General features: G+C 43.3%; 1 protein-coding gene across 5 annotated transcripts in view; it reads left to right on the top strand.

Moving 5' to 3' along the window:
• Positions 1-19044, top strand: part of ATP8A1 (ATPase phospholipid transporting 8A1) — a 124697-nt gene that overhangs the window by 25150 nt on the left and 80503 nt on the right. For 2 of the 5 annotated variants that reach the window (XM_060246321.1, XM_060246322.1), the window contains exons 3-7: positions 3364-3463; positions 5287-5385; positions 9880-9925; positions 10443-10483; positions 12792-12865. In XM_060246321.1, the coding sequence (XP_060102304.1) occupies positions 3364-3463; positions 5287-5385; positions 9880-9925; positions 10443-10483; positions 12792-12865 (360 nt within the window). Of the gene's footprint in view, positions 1-3363; positions 3478-5286; positions 5386-9879; positions 9926-10442; positions 10484-12791; positions 12866-19044 lie in introns of all 5 variants that reach the window. The other 3 variants (XM_060246320.1, XM_060246323.1, XM_060246324.1) reach the window with 2 other exon arrangements.

A 19044-nucleotide genomic window follows, 5' to 3' on the forward strand; every position in this document is an offset into this window, starting at 1 on the left:
AACATGCGGGCAGGAGTGAACCAGTAGATATTTTTAAATTATTATTACCAGAAAGCTTTTGACAAACTCCCTCACCAAAAGACTCCTGAGCATATTTCAGTCATGGGATAAGAGGGCAAGTCCTTGTGTTTTGGAAATTGACAGAAAACAGAAAGCAGAGAATGAGAATAAATGGTCTGTACTCTCAATGAAGGGATGTGAGCTGTGGGGTCCCTCAGGAACCTGTGTTGGGACAGTGCATTTCAACTTGTTCATAAATGACCTGGAGTTAGGCATGAGTAGTGAGGTGGCCAAGCTTGCAGATGACACCAAATTATTTAGGGTGGTAAAGATGAAAATGGATTGCAAAGAGCTCCAAAAGGATCTCTTCAAACTGGGGGAATAGGCATTAAAGTAGCAAATAAAATTCAATATGAGCAGGTGTAAAGTGATATATATTGTGTAAATAAGCCCAGCTTCACATATATACTGATGAGATCTGAGCTGGCAGCAAAAGACCAAGAAAGGGACCTTGGTGTCGTAGTGGATAGCTTGCTGAAAATGTTGACCCAATGTGTGGCTACTGTGAAAAGGCAAACTCCATGCTGGCCATAATTACAATAGGCATTGAGAGTAAAATGCTGCTGTTATACTGCCCTTATACATATCTTTAGTGAGATCACACTTGGACTATTATGTACAGTTCTGGGCCCCACACCTAAAAAAGGATATTGTAGAACTTGCAGAAAAGAGCATCCAAAATGATCAGGGGGCTAGAGCAACTGCCCCATGAAGATCAGTCAAAACGCTCAGGGCTGTTCTGCTTAGAAAAAAAGCAAGTAAGGGGTGATGTGATAGAGATATGAACCTGGGGTCATCTACTGAAGCTGAAGGGCAGGAGAGTCAGCACTGACAAAAAGAAGTATTTCTTCAGTTAATTTGTGGAGCTTGCTGCCACAGGATGTGGACATGGCTGCCAACTTGGAAGGCTTTAAAAGGAGAGTGGACAAATTAATGGATGACTGGGCTATGAATAGCTAATAATCATGATAGATATCTGCTCCCTCCAGTACCAGAGGAAGTGTGCTTCTTCAAATCAGTTGCTGGGGAGCGTAGGCAGGCTACTGCTGCTGCAGTCTTCTTGTTTATGGGCTTCCTTGAGGTAGCTGGTTCGACTATGTGAACAGATTGCTGGACTAGATGGACCTTTGGTCTGATAAGGTATGGTTGTTCTTATGTTCTTAAAAAACAAATCACGGTAAGAGAGTTTGTGTGTGTGCTTTCTGTTCTTTCTCACAACAATTAGCAAAGTTTGTATAGTGAACAAGCTCTCTGTTGCGCACCAAAGCCTCAGAGGTCAGCTTGAATGTATTATGCTAATAAGTAAGTAGGGTTTTTGTGGGTTTTTTAGTTACTCATGTCAGGAATGAAACATTCGGGAACCTAACATTTATTTGAATGTCAGAGGTCAGCTGAATTCTGAGCACCAATAGGTAAATCAGAGTTACACCCACAGTAATCTTACAAACAAACTCTTAAATCTCCACACTGACAAGGCAGTATTAACACTTTATAGTGGACCATGTCCCAGATTGTCTTCTATAACAAAATTGAGTATGCTAGCACCATCTACTGGATGTTGATGCAAGTAACAGGGTAAAGATTCTGAGATAAATGTTTTTCCAAGAGTTCTGTAGGTATCTAATATCTCAAAATGAGTATAACCACAGAAGCAAGCTCTGGAGATGGTTAAGTAGTGTTCCTGGAGTAACAGCATGCTGAGACCAGTGTTCCCTCTGAGCTGAGTTAGTTTGAGCTAGCTCAGTTTTTTAGCCTCCAGCTCTCACATTTTTATCTTAGCTCAGGAAGGATGACCCCAGAGCAAGCTAATTTATGCAGTAGCCAAATTGCTCGCTCACAACTTTAATGGCAGTAGCTCATGATCTAGAATTTTTGCTCACAAGGCTTCACAGCTTAGAGGGAGCATTGACTGAGATCTGTATAAAAGAATTACGCTGAAAGCTCACCACTGTTCCCAGAGTTTGAAGGGGTATAGTGAGTGGTGACATTCTTGAAATAATTTCTACTTCTTTTGATTTAAATTTAAAATTATATTTCAGGATGAGAATTCCTTTGGTAAAATTTTGAAGATTTTTGTGGCCATTATATTTTTGTTTGTTTGTATTTTCTTTGTAAGGCAGCTTTCCTTCCACAATCCCCTCTCAACAGATGCTACACACTCTTTAGAATCTACATTGTAGTGCCTTGTACTGGCATTCTCTCACTTGGTCTTACAGTCAAACAGGCCCTATGATGAACACTGTGCTCTTCTTGCTCCTGACTGACTCATCTGCCTCTCTGTTGAGAGACCTTCCTGCACTGTTGGCAGTTCTCTCAGCTGCCTGTTGCTCTTTGCATTCTCTGCCCTCCTGCAAAATTACAGAGTTGTTGGTTAATATCTGCATGGGTTCCATCTACTGGACCTGTACCCCAGATCCCTGATGCCTGCAGTCAGCTAGGCTCTATTCAGGGAGTACCAATCTTCTTCCAGTTGCTGATGGCTATTAGTTTGGCCTTTCTTGTAGCCTCCTCTGCCTTCTTTCTAAGTGATGTACACAACCCATAAATAGTTGTGAGATGCTATTAGCTGTCCAGACCAGAGCCATTAATAAGAGGGAAGTCCAAGCGGAGAAGTGCAACTTTGTACACATGTATTTGTGAGCAACAGCCCATAGCAAAAATGGTTTTGAAACTGATTGGACTTTAAAAAGGAAAAACAGCAGCTGTTCAAAGAAATATGCTGTTCCTTTTAAGCCTTCATAAAACTATAAATGAACTCAAATGCAATTTAAATTAATTTAAATTACTTCTGTACTAGTTATTAATATGTTATTGAATAAATGTATCTCATTTACATTACAAATAGATTCTGGATTATAAAAATAATTTTGTATTTAATTTATGAAACATGCTTTAATGACTGAAAAATGTGTATTTTGCCAAGCTCTGCCTGTTCATATATGGGAATGTTATCCTTTCACATATTTAGAAAGGTATCCATGAAATTCACATCAAACGCCCAGGAGCAGCAATTGTTGCACTTCTGGAGCTGGTTTTGACTTTTCCAAGGTTCAGATTAAAGTGCTGTAGAAACTTGCAAAACTGGTTAACCAGAGACTACAGTGAGATGGATTTTCAAAATGTGCTGTAGACAAATGCCGTCTTGGTGCTGCTACATCTCTTTAAAGGAAGTATCTTATGCATATAGTTTTTAGGAAGTTTGAATTGGAACTGTATGTATATATGAGTTAGTGAAATCTGAATACAAGCAGTTGTATACTGTTTACCTCTTAACTACATATGGCTTTAATCTCTGTCTCTTAGCACTGCAAAATACAACTTAATCACATTCCTGCCAAGATTCCTCTATTCCCAGTTCAGAAGAGCTGCTAACGCATTTTTTCTTTTCATTGCATTGCTTCAGGTAAGCTAGATGAGGTAAATATATATATTTAATAACATTTTCTTGTGTTCAATGCTGTCAAGATATTCTGAATGTCTTAAAATGTCATATAGGAGCACTATTGTGTTTTTGTAATGGCAGCTCTCACAAATACGTACATTGTTATAGTAAAATCTAATCCATAGTTCACCAGCTCTACTCATGTTAGGGATATCCCTTGGTTAGGGATAATTTCATGATATCTGGGATCCTTTGAGGAATTAATATTTTCTCTCTAGCAAAAATTCTCATTACGGTTGCTTCTGCTGGAGCAAGCAGTTGTGTTGGAAATGTGTATTTGTAGGGGAAATGTTGAGGCATCCAATAACAGGAAGGGGGAATAAGAGGAGTGCTTTCTGTCAGGTTGGTGTGGGATATTCAGAGGCTAAAGGCAGAATAGTGGTGAAAGGGCAGGCATACTCATGAATAATACAGCAGGAGACAATTGTTCAGGTAGTGGACAGTTGAAAAGGGATTGATGGTTGTCTCATGTTAGTTCTGTCTCACTGCAGCTTGGTTCAGCCTTCTTGGTATGTCTTCTCTGTAAAGAAGTAGGGAAAGTAGGTTCAATCATAGAAGAAGAGATGAAGAGCGGAGGATCAGAATTTAACAAATCCCATTACTTTAGAACAGGGGTGTCAAACATGTAGTTCGGGGGCCGAATCAGGCCCCTGGAGGGCTCCTATCAAGCCCTCGAGCAACTGGCTGTCATCTGCTTCCTTCTCCCTATATCTTGCTTCCTTCTGCATAACAGCTTGCTTTGCAAAGCTTGCTCAATTGCAGAGGAGCTACAGAACAAAACCTCTATTTCTCCATTGGCTGAGGCTCCTCCCTTGGAGAGGAATAGCTTGCTTTGCCAGGCATAGCAGAGCTATTGAGCCAAGCCTCTTTTCCTTCTATTGACTGAGGCTCCTCCCTCCCAAGTCCTTGGGGAAGGAAGGAAAGAGCCAGAGCTTCCTTTGCCCAGTTTATTTATTTTATTTTTATTTATTTATTTTATGATTTATATCCCGTCCTTCCCAACAAGTGGCTCAGGGCGGCTCACAACATAAGAATTTGACATAAATAGAATTTAAGCATAAAAACAGTTAAAATAATTAATACATTTAAAATTTTAAGACATTTTAAGACATTCCCTGGATCCCATGGGAGAAATACAAAGAAAGCACCTTTAAGACCAGTGAGTGCTAACGTTTTAAGCACGTTTTAAGTTTTTAAAAAATATATATTTGTGTTTGTTCTTTATAAAATTTATATCTCTGCTGCCTAATCTTAGATAGGTACACACATGGCCCAGCTTGACATGGCTCAGCCCAACCAGACATGGCCTGGCCCAACAAGGTCTCCTTTATGTCACATCCAGACCTCATAACAAATGATTTTGACACCCCTGCTTTTGAACATTGGACCAGACTGTCATAGCAAGGTTTTGGAGAGGCTATAAGGAATAGCAGTGGGGGCAGAAGCAACAATATTCAAGGGATCAGAATAGCATTCAAAAGTGAAATGGCTGCTGTTCCATTTCAGCATACAATTATCTAGTTTAGCAGTTATCCTGTCTTCCATTTAAGATATTATACTAGCATTTTTATTCAAGAAGGAGCATGTGTTTTTGGCTGAGCATGGGTCCCTGTCATCTCCAGCTAAGTAACCTCAGATCATAGAAAAGATCCTTGAGCATGCACAATACTGAGCCTGATAAACCAGTGACCTCTCATTGTCAAACTAATGATTTGATTTAGTCTTTTCATTTTAAAAAGGCACCAAAAATGTCATAAAATCTAAATGTTCTTCTTCTTTCTTAGCAAATTCCAGATGTTTCTCCAACGGGACGTTATACAACCTTGGTTCCTCTCTTATTTATTTTAGTTGTTGCAGCTGTCAAAGAAATAATAGAAGACATTGTAAGTATTTTAAAAGGTTTCTAAAAGCTGTTAGTTTACAGTAATCACATTCAAGTAATATCCATTTTTAGTTATGACTTTATTACATTGTTATTACTTTGTTGTCTCACTGTTCCTCTCAGAAGCTCTGAGTGAAATGCATGTTTCTCCCCTACCTGTCTTATCCTGATTACAGCCATGTGAGAAATAGTGACTGACCAAAAGTCATCCAGTGGGCTTCAAGCTGATTAGATATTTAAACTGGGGTCTCCCTAGTCCTAGGCTTACTTCAGTCATCAAGCAAGCCACAATTTAATTTAACTATGGTTAGTGTTCTCAATCAGGCCACTGCATTAACAAAGATCTGAAGCCATGGTTAAAAGTTTATTAACCACAGTTAGTCAAAATAAGGTTGTTGTTTTATCTAACCTTCTTTTGAAAGAGCTATTTGGCCTGGCATGTAACTAAGAGTTAGCTAGATGCTTTTGACAATGTTACTCTGTCTCAACTAGGGGTGTGCATTAAAAAAAAAACCATTTTCCCCCAATTCAGGTCTATTAGATTTTAAAAAATGGTATTCTTGAATATCAGTATTGTATTGGTATTCAGGTAAATTTTGGGAAACCCATATTTATTTGACTCCATTGTTTATTTGGCTCCATTACACCCTCTGGGGACCCAGTGATTCAGTGGGTGAACTGAAGTCATTTAAACTTTAAATGCTTCCAGTTCCCTCACCAAATTGTGCCACCACAGCATGACTCAGTGAGGGGACTAAAGGCATTTAAAAAGACAACGGTCTCTTTAAATGCCTTCTAGCTGTGTCCAATTAAAAGCCAGATAATATCAGCTTGTATTCAGGGTGTGGCTATTTTGGTAGTCAAATCAGATTTCCAATTTGTATTTGGCTGAATATATGCCCCCCAAATACTGGTAAGGTGTTTTTTGGGTATTTATTCAGCTTGGTATATACTGAGCACATACCCCTAGTCTCAGTTGCTCCTGTTTAGATATATTGTCTTCATCATTCTTGAACAGTGGATGAGGGGTTGGGGCAGCAGTTATCCCATAAGAGTCTTTCTCCTGCAGATTTCCAGTGCAGTGTGTTGCTGGAATTGAGCTGTGTTCTTTGTGCAGGGCACCAGGGATTGTTTGAGTGTATTTCTGGTTTGCTGTTCGCTTAATGTGCTACTGAGTACTCTGTCTGAGCTGGTAGAGGTGGTTCCTAGCCTGGTGCTGGAATCTTGGTGTTGGTTCTAGGAAATTTTAATATTTACTTAACAAGCCGCTTTTCAGGATCAGCTCAGGCTCTCCATGGGGCTTTTCCAAATTGGCATGGGCCCAACCCATGAAAAATGTCACATGATAGATCTAATTTTCTGGTGCTGTGAGTTTCTGATGCTCTGGTTAAGGTTTGGAAATTCAGCTTGTGCCATTGTCAGATCATTATCACCTAAAGGCTTGGTTGATTATTACTCCTCACTGCTTCAAGGGTGCTGGACCAATTAGGTTAGTCTATCCCAGGAGGCCAGTGGATTGTATGAGAGTCCAAGAGGCATGGGGAGGGGAGTGTTGGAAGCCCAATTAGTGACCCTGTGGAAAGTCTGAATGGAGCTTAGACTCACAGATGTTAGGGTTGCCCTCAGATGTTTTCTGCCACCTTCTAATAGAACTCCAGTTCCCTGGTTCACAGAGAAGTTGGATGGATTAAAAAGAGCTGAAGCGATGGTAATGGAGACTTTGGGCTGAGACTGATAGAATATGCTATAAAGCCCATTGGAAAGCCCATGTGGTGGTGCTGATGGCAGCAAAGATATCTTATCTCTCCAGTACCTTACATCCTGTGCAGTTTAGATTAGTCAGTTGAGAACACCAAAGGGTGAGTTGTATTGGATGATTCTGAATAGGCCTAATTCAGATATAGGCATGCACGTCAGAAGCCCTAGGCATCTAGTTAGCTTTCCTATATCAGAACATGCCATTTCTGGCAAGAGGTACACCTCAACAGTGTTTTTTGTTCATTATGAGTATAGTACACAAGTAATACTATTTGAGAATCTTTGCTTCCATTTTATCCTTTTACAGCATAACTACTGCTACATAGGTAATTAAAAGCGATTGATTACAAGAGAGTACAGGATTAAAGGAGAGTAATTACATGTCTATTAAAATATCGTACTCAAAGTTAAGCAGGTCACAAGCAAGGATCCTCTTCTAAGAAGAATGTCATAATCAAAAGGTTTTTAAAACCATCTTCCAGCAAGAGCTAGCTGGCCCTTTTGATAAGTGTGCACATTCTGGGCTTAGTCTCTTATAGCTTCAAACATTGTACAAAATTATCTATACCTGAATATCTTCTTAAAAATATGTAAAAACCTGTTAGTTCATTCTTGTTACTTTTTGTTGTAACAAAGTATATTTTAAAATAGTGATTACAAGTTTCTCATACATATGAATATCTTTTGGCCATTAGCTAATACAGTCCATCTTTGAATACATTTTCATTTCTGTGAAGATGAACAAGTATGATATTCTTGGCCACTTCTGCTGCCAGATGTTCTTAATAATAATTAAAAAGTTGTGTTACTCCCTAATTTCTTTCTCCTCTCTAAGGCCATTCTATTCTGGGTCTCTAGAATCCCTATTTGGTATGTTTAACAGAGACTAGATGAGCTCTGTTTCTGGCTGCAGAAAGATCCTCCATGATCTTTCTGGTCAAAATCAACAACTGTTAGTGATTTGGCATTTAGTTGTGATGATTTTGCACAGTTCTTTGCCATTAAAATCTCTCAAATTGTTCTGATTTAGATGCTGACTTAACTGTAACACATGTGGTAGAGGTAGTATTTTTTTTGTTCAGGTCTATTAGACCCAATAAAAATGTCTGTATTTCTGAAAAATCCTGTATCCCAATACTGGTATGGTATTCAGATCTGGGATTTTTCAGAAATCGCAATTTTGTCCAGGTCCAGTAGACCTGAGAAGAACAAAACCATTTTTAGAAAAGCCAGCTTGACCCTGAGACTGGTTTGGCTTCTCCTGCAGCATGGTTTAAACTATGTTGCAGGAGAAGCTGGCCCCAGGATCTGTGTGCAGCAAGGAGGCAATAGAGGATCAGATGGAGTGGTGGGAGCTGAGAGCTCTGTACAACCTCAGCTGGGGCTGGCTCCTCTTACAGCTTGAGCCAGCCCCAGCCAAGGCAGCATGGAGCTCTCCGCTCCCACTGCCCTGGCTGATCCTGGGCTGGCTCCTCTTGTAGCTCAGTTTAAACTGAGCTGAAAGAGGAGCCCACCAGCCATTCAGTATAGCTGAATATACCTGAATAAAAGCTGGAAAATATCAACTTTATTTGGGCTCAGTAGTGGATCAGATTCTCTAATCTAATACAAAGAAAAGCCGGTAGGGTATTTTTGGGGTGTTTTTTCGGCTTGGTTTATGCCAAATGAACATCCCTAGTCTGCCCTTGGTTCTTTTCAATCTGTCTTCAGGCCTGAATTTGGGACAGAAGTGGCTTTAGTGGTGCTTATGAAAGAGCTCTATCCAGATGGCCAAGAGGAATGCATCTCTGTTTTTTATTAGATTAAGTGATATAGTTAAAATGATACAGCGAACCATGCAAACTGCTGAGTCCCCTGGAAGGTGAAATGGATCTGAGCAGAAGAGCGTTGAGATGGATTTGGTCTTTTGTGTCAGGCTGCAGTGGGAATGTTAAATCGCCCCCTTGGGAGCTAACACATGGAATGCCACATGACTGTTATCTCCCTGGGAGACTCAGGTTCAAATCCACACTCTGCCATGGAAGCTTGCTGAGTGACCATTTGCAGATGCATGATCTGGGCATGCTTCAGCAGCTCTGAGGATAGATTGCCATACATGCTCTATGTGGGGCTGCCGTTGAACATGATCCAGAGGTACTGTTGGTATAAAATATGGCATTCCGTTTTTTATCTGGTGCTTGCTGGCAGGACCATGTCATTCCTCCTCTGAGATGCTTTCACTGGCTGCTAATTGGTTTCTAGATCCATTCAAGATGTTAGCTGAGGGCACTCTATTACCAGAGGGCACTCTATTTGATTATTTAAGGAGGAACCTCCAGCTACTGGGATAATATACCAGCAGTGCTACCCTAAGCACCAGAGTATTAACTGTTTAGGATGTCACTATAATTTAAAGTTAATCAAACTTTTTTTGGGGGGGGGGGGAGGGGAGCTCATCTTATGTTGAACCTTTTTAGATTTAATTACTGAAAATCTTATGCCTAAAAGTGTTCTCCAAGTTCTATGAGAGGAGGACAGATTTTCATCATGGAGTTCTCCACAAGCAAAAACTTTTAATGGAGGAGTGTGAGATTCAGGGATACAAGACATGTTTCTGCTGTCTTAGGAGTGATTTATAATGTTAGTGCTACAGTTGTATGGTTCAGTGTGTGTAGAGAATCCTCCAGTTAATAGCTGACTTCTTCCTTCCCTCAAATGTACAATATTTTGTTCCTTAATTTGTGCAATTTTATTCCAGAAAAGGCATAAAGCTGATAATTCAGTGAACAAGAAACAAACACAAGGTAGGAATATTGAAACAGCAATTTTTAAATGCACAGTGAATAAAAATTTTTAGACTAAGTGTTCTGACTATTATTCTAGTGATTTTAATAGTAATTATTAAATGCAGATATGAATTGAAAAAGCATATCAATGCATGTTTTACTTTGTGAAATCCAGCAAGTTATTACCTAGAAAGCCAACAGGTGTTACATTGCAAATGTCATTGCTGTCTGTAAAGTTGTTTGTTTGAGGTCTGAGTTCTTAATAGCATTGTTGAAAGACAGAGAACTTAGATCAAATAAAAGAAGTACATGGCACAAATATTTCTAACACAAAGCTTTTCTGCTGAGTAAGCAAATTTTGTACATTGGTATAATATACATGTAAGAGGAAACTAAATTTCATATCTTCATATAGTATAAAAGTTATGTGGTTATGATGGGTTTCTTGTAGTTGATTTGATAAAAATCACAACTAAAACTTGTTCTTATTTGAAATGTCAGTTTTTGTGTTTCTGTTGTTACTTTTCTTTTACAGTAATGAGAAATGGAGCCTGGGAAATTGTCCATTGGGAAAAGGTATGTGATCTGTTTGTTTATCATTTATACCCAGTTCTAAATACTGGATTGGAGCCAAGAGTAGAGTATCCACTAGAATTGCTGTGCAGAAGCATTCACCAGTGTTGCTGGAAGAATTTGCACAGTGGCATAATAGGTAGGTTCCGTTAGCAGCTGTCATGCTGGTGCAAGAGCCTGCATAAGCTGTTGCATACACAGAAGAACAACTTTGAATTTAAGTTCATATTTCCCACACATCATTGTGCCATGAGATGTGAAAAACATTTATTGTGAACAAAAAGTGCATTTTCTGTGTTGAAGGGAACTTTTCCATTCAAGCCCTTACATTTTTGTTTAGTTTTTTGATTAACCTGCCATTGGGTGTTCAGTTGAAGGTTTTGTCATCTTTATATGACCAGCAAAAAAACATAAGAATAGATGTACAATTAAGGGGAAAAAACCTATTTTTTTTCTATGAAAATTGGTATGGATTCCCATATAATTCTATGCAGAGGCTATGGTTTCAGTGCCTGTTTAAGATGACCTAGTCTGTCTGCAAGAGCAGCAGCAGCCATCAGCACTTCTATGCTAGTACTGAAAAGAAGCCTTTATTTAATGTGCTCAACTACACAAAGAGCTTGGTATGGTGTAATAGGTTGCAAATTGTTAAAGATCTTCAGAATGACTTCCTTCCCAACTTCAGTTCATCATTTAATACTTCATTAAAGAATTAGATGGAACTAGCTCACTCACTTTGCAAAGACTGCTGCTTTAACTGTTCTGGTAGAAGCCTCTAGCTAGACTTTGGCTATCCATCAGATTAATCATATAGCTTGATTAAAGGGTATTCACCTAAATGAGTGAGGGATGGCTGGAAATGGAAAGAACAGTCCAAATCTGTAGGATACAAATTTAGCTTCACAATTTGGTTTATATATTTTTAACTTTAATGGTGGGGGAAAGGGCCATCAAATCATGGCTGACTGTAGGATTTTCAAGGCAAGAGACATTCAGAGGTGGTTTGCCCTTGCTTTCCTCTGCGTCATGACCCTGATATTCATTGGAGGCCTCCCGTCCAGCTACTAGCCAAGGCTGGCCTTACTTAGATTCCAAGATCTGACAAGATCAGGCTAGCCTGGGCTGTCTAGGTCAGGATACTAGATCTTCACTAAATGTGATTTAATCAGTTTTAAATAGTTACAGGAGGAAGAAATGTATGGTTCATTTAGAAATTTGATGTTATTTTTTTCTTCCATGTGCTCTCTTTAGTCAGGAAAAGTTTTCATAGGTATGCTGGAACCTTAGTACAACAGTATTAAGTTGCTGGGAAGAGCCCATAGCACAGTGGTAGAGCACATATGCTTTGCATGTAGACGATCCAAGCATTGTCACTTGAAATTATCTCAAGTATTAGAGATAGGAAAGATTTCTGCAAGAGGCCTTAAGAAGCTAGTCCAGCTAGAGTACCAGCAAGCCGGATTTTGTTTTTCTAAAAAAAAAGAAGAACTCTAGGATGATTACAATGTTGTTAAAAATACAGACAAAAAACAAAAGCAATAAAAAATAACAGTTGAAGTTATAGCAGATAAGCACAAATAAGCAATACAAAAATAACAGTTGAGAAGTTATAGCAAATAAGCACAAGTTTAGAGAACGGATTTAATATGAAAGCTGATCTCAGTATTCATGCAGACAAGCTTTAGTGAAAGTGAGGTCTGAATAGGAGGAAATTTGTTTTTTTTCATAGTTTCATAGAACTCAGGTGGAAGATGAGTCACGGTGCCATCCATAGCAGAGTTATGCCCTTCAAAGACCATTGGATTTTGAAGGAGGCAGCACTGCTTGGGATGGCACTGTCAGACCGATTTCGCACTATGCTTGCTCTGGTCTCGGGGCCCTTTTCCCTCTGGTGCTTCTGTCCAATATTGCACAAGCTGCCGTGGGGTTGTGACTTGCCCTGCCTCTTTCCTGCAGCAAACAGAAACTGGTTTTCAGAGGATCTTGCTTGCCGCGGGAAAGAGGCAAGGCAAGTCAGAGCTCCACGGCAGCTTGTGCAAAATTGGACAGAAGCATGGTGGGGAGGGAAGAGCTGTGAGACTGGAACAAGCCTAGTGAGAAATCAGTCTTCATCTGTTAAATGCAGAATTAATATAGGAACATGAATCTTTATTTCCCATTAGTTGTAGTGGAATTTAGGTGCTTTTCTGTAACCTTTGCAAATTCCAGCCTAATTAGGTTACCAATTTCAGTGGACAGTACATTATTAAATAAAGTTAAAAGGCTGTTTTGCTAGTTTCACATTATTAACCAATTCCTAGTTTTCTTTCAGGTAGATGTTGGAGATATAGTTTTAATAAAAGGCAAAGAATATATACCTGCTGACACTGTACTTCTCTCATCAAGGTAGAGATGACTATCAATGCTTACCTTGTAGAGGCTGATTTCTCTACCCTGCAATAACTATAACTGCTCAAAGGAAATAATGAATAAACAGAAGTAGTGCCCTCCTCTAATTTTATTTGAAATACTGGAAAAAATAAAATATTATTTAAAGATATAATAACTCCATTAAGAAATTTGTATGAACTCATAAAGGATTGGGATATCCAGTATGCTGTCATTTCATTTGTTGTCTAGGTTTGAAGGTGTCTATGTATAGAGTTTTTTTATTCTTAATCATGCAACTCTTCAGAAGTTTTGCTTGCACAATATTTTTTAAAAATATATGATTTTTAAAAATATATTAATTTAGAGGACTAGAAACTTGTACTTGAAATTATAGTGTTGAAATTATCATGTTATTCTATCTGTTCAAAAATTACTTCCCTCATGCAAAATATTACCCTTGATAATTTAGATATTGTTTATCATTATTTCCTTGGACAACTTTATTTACAAATCTGCATTCGATGTGTGGAAGATGAACTTTTTTTCAGAAATCATTTTGATTGGGTCTTTCTTTTGCATTGTGTAAATGCCTGAGTAGACAACTTTAAACAACCAATTTTTAAATGAACACATTTTTAAAATTCCAGGTGAACAATTTGATATAAAATTTCATTACTTTTTGGCTAAAATGGGGCATTTATTATTTCAGTCTGTGCATTTGTATGGTTGGAGTAAATCTGGAATCTTCTTCGTGGTCTCTGTGCAGTCCCACACATGGGTCTTTGCCGCAGGCAATGAATCCATTCCTCGGAGTTCCAATAGCTCGCCTATAGCGCTTTTGGCGCGCTCCCCTCCCGCCCTGGGGAGCAGGCAGCGACCGCGCATGCCTGGAGCGGGGGGGGAGCGCCCATTCCACTCAGTTTCTTCCTTTCCGCCGCCCGGACAACACCTTCCTCGCTGCGCTCTTCCTTAGCTCGTCTCTCCTCAGCTCATCTCATCTCTACTTTGACTGGTATCGTTCTCTCTTTCTCCCGTTTCGTCCTAAAAAATATACAAAAAAAAAAAAAAAAAAAAAAAAAGAACCCCGTTTCTGCGCTTTTAACTCTCTTTTTCCATACCCGTCCCTTCCCGCCCTTCCCTCTCCCCCCCCCCCCCACCGTCCGGGGCGTATGGAAGGGAAGGTTACCTTCAAAAAGTGTAGGCACTGTGGGGCTAAAATTCCCACCACAGACGGCCACAGCCACTGCCTTTTCTGCCTCGGGGAGGGCCATCGAGTCGACGCTTGCCCGCATTGTGCAAACTTTGGCAAGCAGGCACGCAAAAACCGCGCCGCACGACTACAGGCCTTCCTCTTAGAACGGTCTCTGCGGGCTATGCCCACCTCCGACTCGCCGCCTCCCCCACCTCGAGCGGGAGATTCGGCTGCCCCGGCTGCGCCTCAGCCTCAAAAGACGCACAAGTCCGGGAAACGTCCTTCGAAGCACGCCGAAGCCGGCCACAAGTCTTCGAAGAAACTGCGTCATCCCGAATCGGAGTCGGCGCCGAAGAAGCCTCGGCACTCGGATTCGGCGCCTAAGAAACCTCACCATTCCGAGCCGGCGCGTCATTCCGAATCAACGGACTCGGCGCCCATAAAGCCCCGCAGCACCATGTCCTCGACCGCTCAGTCGAGTTCAGCCCAACCACTCTTGCCGTCCGAGTTGTCGACCCCGGTTGATGTCATCACGGACATGCCCAGGCTTACACCTCACACCTCCACGGCTGTGGAGGTGATTCCGATTCGATCTCGATCGCCTTCAGTACATAGCGTGGTACCTTCCGAGATCCTTGAACCCGACCGTTCCACCGACCCGACGCAGACTTACTTACGCCCGTCTTTGCGACCTGACGCCTTCCACGATGTTGCACTCTCTCCGCTGTACCGTGAATCGGCAACGCAAGTTTCCTCCCATCGGATTCGAATTCGATCACGCTCTCCGCGTAGCCGCCACGACTCCGGTTCCTCCGTTTACTTTGAACAACAGGATTACTACTCGAGAAGGCGATATGAATACTCTCCTCTATCCAGATCGCCCTCACCTCGACAGGGCAGATCCCGTCACCGTTCCGGCTCCCACTCTGATTGGGACATCCATCGTAGATACCACGAGTCAGACTCCTACTTCCACCGTGATCCCGAGACTCCACGGGTCCGTTATGGCGGTTCGCCTCGGTCCCGCCACGCGCGCACAACCCGACGCGAGGATTCGCCTCAGCTCCACTTCGACCGCCCTTCTCGGCTTCGTGACCCTCGAAGTCACTTCGAGTACTCACCCAGACTCCTCAATCGCCTGCTATCATCTGATCAAGAGGCTGGCCCCTCGCATCATCACCGTGACCACCCTCGGTACCGAGACGTGGCTAAACCGCGTACTGCCTCTGCCACCGTTTCCGTGGCCCCGGATTCTAGACTTCGGTCTTCTCCCAAGACCTCGGAGGCAGCCCCCGTCTCGGAACCGATCGTTCATCCACCCTCCCCCTCCACGGGGGCCTCTTCCTCGGGAAAGGAGTCCCCAGGCTCTTCGGATTCGGAGGACCACTCTCCCTCTCTCCCACCGGACTCGGCGCAACAGCTCAGGCTCTCTCCGTCCGATGCATCCAAGGCCTATCTCAATCTTATTACTTCCATGGCGGAGGCACTGAAGATACCTCTCCAGGCAGACTCCCCCAAAGTGTCGGACATGGTACATGACCTGGTTCAATCAGACTTCCCTTCAGGGTCCTTGCTTCCTATGCTACCGGTGCACCTGGAGGGTCTTCAGGAGACTTGGGACAAACCTGCATCAGTACCTCCCACTTCTAAAAGGCTGGACTCCCTCTATCGAGTCCATGCCCCTGACGCCAAATTCCTTGCATCACATCCGGCTCCGAACTCTATAATTGTTCATTCTGCCATGAAGGCCAAGCCCTCCAGGCATCCCGCACCGCCGGATCGTGAGGGAAGGAAATTAGACACCTTGGCAAGGAAAATCTTCACACTTGCTTCCACCAACTCGAAGCTTAACAATTACCTGGCTTATTTTGCTGCTTATACTTTTAATCTAGCGAACCAGTTCACACCACTGATACCATCGCTTCCCGATTCCTCTCAGGGAACAGCATCAGCCCTGGTTTCCGAACTCTCCAGGGTCTCCAAACAACAAATTAATTCGATTCGACATGCGGTCTCCTGTTCATCCCGTGTCTTTGCCTCTGCGGTTGCCCTGCGTCGTCATGCTTGGCTGAGATCCACTAATCTTCAACCCGACATCAAGCAGAAGATAGAGGATCTTCCGTTTGATGGCCTTGGCCTCTTTCATGCCTCCACCGATGAGGTCTTGTCCTCTGTTGACGACGGCCGTAAAAGGGCCAAGCGCCTAGGAGTCGCCCAACCTGCTTCGCAACCCTTCGGCCGCAAACAATCTTGGAAACCATCTTTCCAAAGACGCCAGCGTTCTCCTAAACAGTCTGAATACTGGAAAAGAAGACCTGCTCAACAGAAGCCTTCTTTTCAGCAAAGGCAACGCCCTCAGCAGTCCAAAAAATCATCCCCCCCTACCAAGCAGTCTCTTTGACTTCCCCATACAGTCACCTTACCCCACGCGTCTTTCCCCATTCTACGGGACTTGGACTTCAATCACGACCGACTCCTGGGTACTCACCATCGTACGTCTGGGGTACGCAATAGAGTTCGCTTCGCTGCCTCGCCACCACTATTTCGTTGCTACCCCTCCATCCCATCACCTCCATCACGAGATTCTGGACCTGCTCCAGAAAAAAGCCATAGAACCGGTTCCCCCCCAACACCGGGGAACGGGACTCTACTCAAGGTACTTCCTGGTCCCCAAGAGGGATGGAGGCAAGCGTCCCATTCTGGATCTTCGGAAGCTAAACAAATTTATCCTGTACAAAAAATTCAGAATGATCTCGTTGCAGTCCATCTTGCCCTTGATTCCGAAGGATTCATGGATGGCTTCCCTAGATCTTCAGGACGCTTATTTCCATGTGACTATTCGACCTCAGCATCGCAGATACCTCCGGTTTGCGATGGGCCAACATCATTATCAGTACATCTCCCTACCATTCGGCCTCTCCACCGCACCCAGGGTATTTACCAAGTGCATGGCGGTGGTGGCAGCTGCTCTTCGACTACGAAACATCACGGTCTTCCCGTACATCGACGATTGGCTCCTCATTGCACCGACCCCAGACCAGCTCGAGTCCAATCTCCACGAAGCCCTTCTCCTGCTGGAGTCTCTAGGCCTGCGGGTGAATGTTACAAAATCGCACTTCACCCCCACTCAACAGCTCTGCTTCATAGGGGCCCATCTTCGCACCTCTATCCACCGTGCCTTCCTCCCAGAGGACCGTGCTATGACTATCATCACCCTTGCCAGGATGGTCCAGCTACATCCCATCCAACCGGCCCTAACTATTCAGCGTCTTTTAGGTCTGATGGCCGCTACTACAGCAGTCCTCCTCTTCGCCAGGCTACGAATGAGACCACTTCAGCTCTGGTTCGTACGTGCCTACCGGCCTCACGTGCAACCTCAGAGCACCCTGCTCACCGTCCCCAGGAGAGTCCTTCCTTCTCTCACTTGGTGGACCAGCCTCGACAACCTCCTCGAAGGCATGCCGTTCCTACCAACTACTCCAACGGCTATCGTGACAACAGACGCCTCCATGTGGGGATGGGGAGCCCACTTGGAAGGCAAGACTGTCAGAGGTCTCTGGACCCCTCAGGAGAGGACCCTGCACATAAACTGCTTAGAACTGATTGCAGTACACAGAGCTCTTCAATCCTTCCTTCCTCTCATTGCGGGTCGCCACATCCAGATTTCCACGGACAACATGGCGACAGTATTTTATGTAAACAAGCAGGGAGGCACCAGATCCCCTCGACTATGTCGCATAGCCACTCTGCTCTGGGAATGGTGTATCAAACACAGCATCCACATGACCGCCATCCACCTCCCAGGTGTACAGAATGTATTGGCCGACTCCCTAAGCAGGATACGTATAGACGACCACGAATGGTCCATCAATCTGACCTACCTTCGTCGGATTTTCAGGTGCTTCGGGACCCCCAGGGTGGACGTCTTTGCCTCCAGGGACAATGCCAAATGTCACCGCTTCTACTGCAGGAAGGGCGACGATGCCTTCCTACATCTCTGGAGAGGTCCCCTCCACTACATTTTTCCGCCAACCCCCCTACTGACACGCGTGTTGACGAAGGTCGCACGGGATGGCACGGACTGCATCCTTATCGCACCGTGGTGGCCACGGCAACCATGGTTCACCAAACTTCTGCAAATGTCACAACACACTTACCGCCGCCTCCCGATCGTGGGAGACCTTCTCTCGCAGGCGAACGGCCAGGTACTTCATCACAACCCTCGGGTTCTGGCCCTCACCGCTTGGAGGATACACTCACCTGCCTCTCCACAGAAGTGACCAATATTCTTCTCAACGCAAGGAAGCCTTCCACTAGACTCTCGTACCAACGCAAATGGAAGCGCTTTTGTTCCTTCGTTGCACCCTATCATTGGACTCCTGAGGTAACACCTCTGAACCTGATTTTAGATTATCTCCTATCTCTGCAGAAATCAGGCTTGTGCTACTCTTCACTTAAAGTACACTTGTCTGCCATCTCGGCATTCCATGACACTATCGACGGCAGGACAGTGTTCTCTCACCCCTTATCTAAATCCTTCCTCAAAGGAATGCTGCACCTACATCCACCGGTTAAACCATTCGTCCCAACGTGGAGTTTATCCCTTGTTCTTTCCTGTCTAATGAAGGCGCCCTTTGAACCCATGGCGACAATACAGCTCAATCTTCTCTCTTGGAAGACAGCATTGCTAATAGCCCTCACCTCGGGTAAGCGGGCAAGTGACTTATGTGCCTTCAGACATGACCCTCCCTACACCATCTTTCATAGGGACAAGGTTGTCTTAAGACCGGATCCTACGTTCCTCCCCAAAGTTGTCTCCAAGTTTCATCTGTCTACCTCCACCGCGTTACCAACGTTTTTCCCTAACCCGTCGGACCAGGGACAGCGATCCCTGCATTCTCTGGATGTCAGAAGGGCGCTAGCCTTCTATCTGCATCGCACACAACCTTTCCGTAAGGACCCTAACCTGTTTGTGGCCTACGGTAAACCACGTAAAGGACAC

This window comes from Heteronotia binoei, chromosome 9 (genome assembly GCF_032191835.1).
Source record: "Heteronotia binoei isolate CCM8104 ecotype False Entrance Well chromosome 9, APGP_CSIRO_Hbin_v1, whole genome shotgun sequence".
Classification (NCBI taxonomy): Eukaryota; Metazoa; Chordata; class Lepidosauria; order Squamata; family Gekkonidae; genus Heteronotia; species Heteronotia binoei.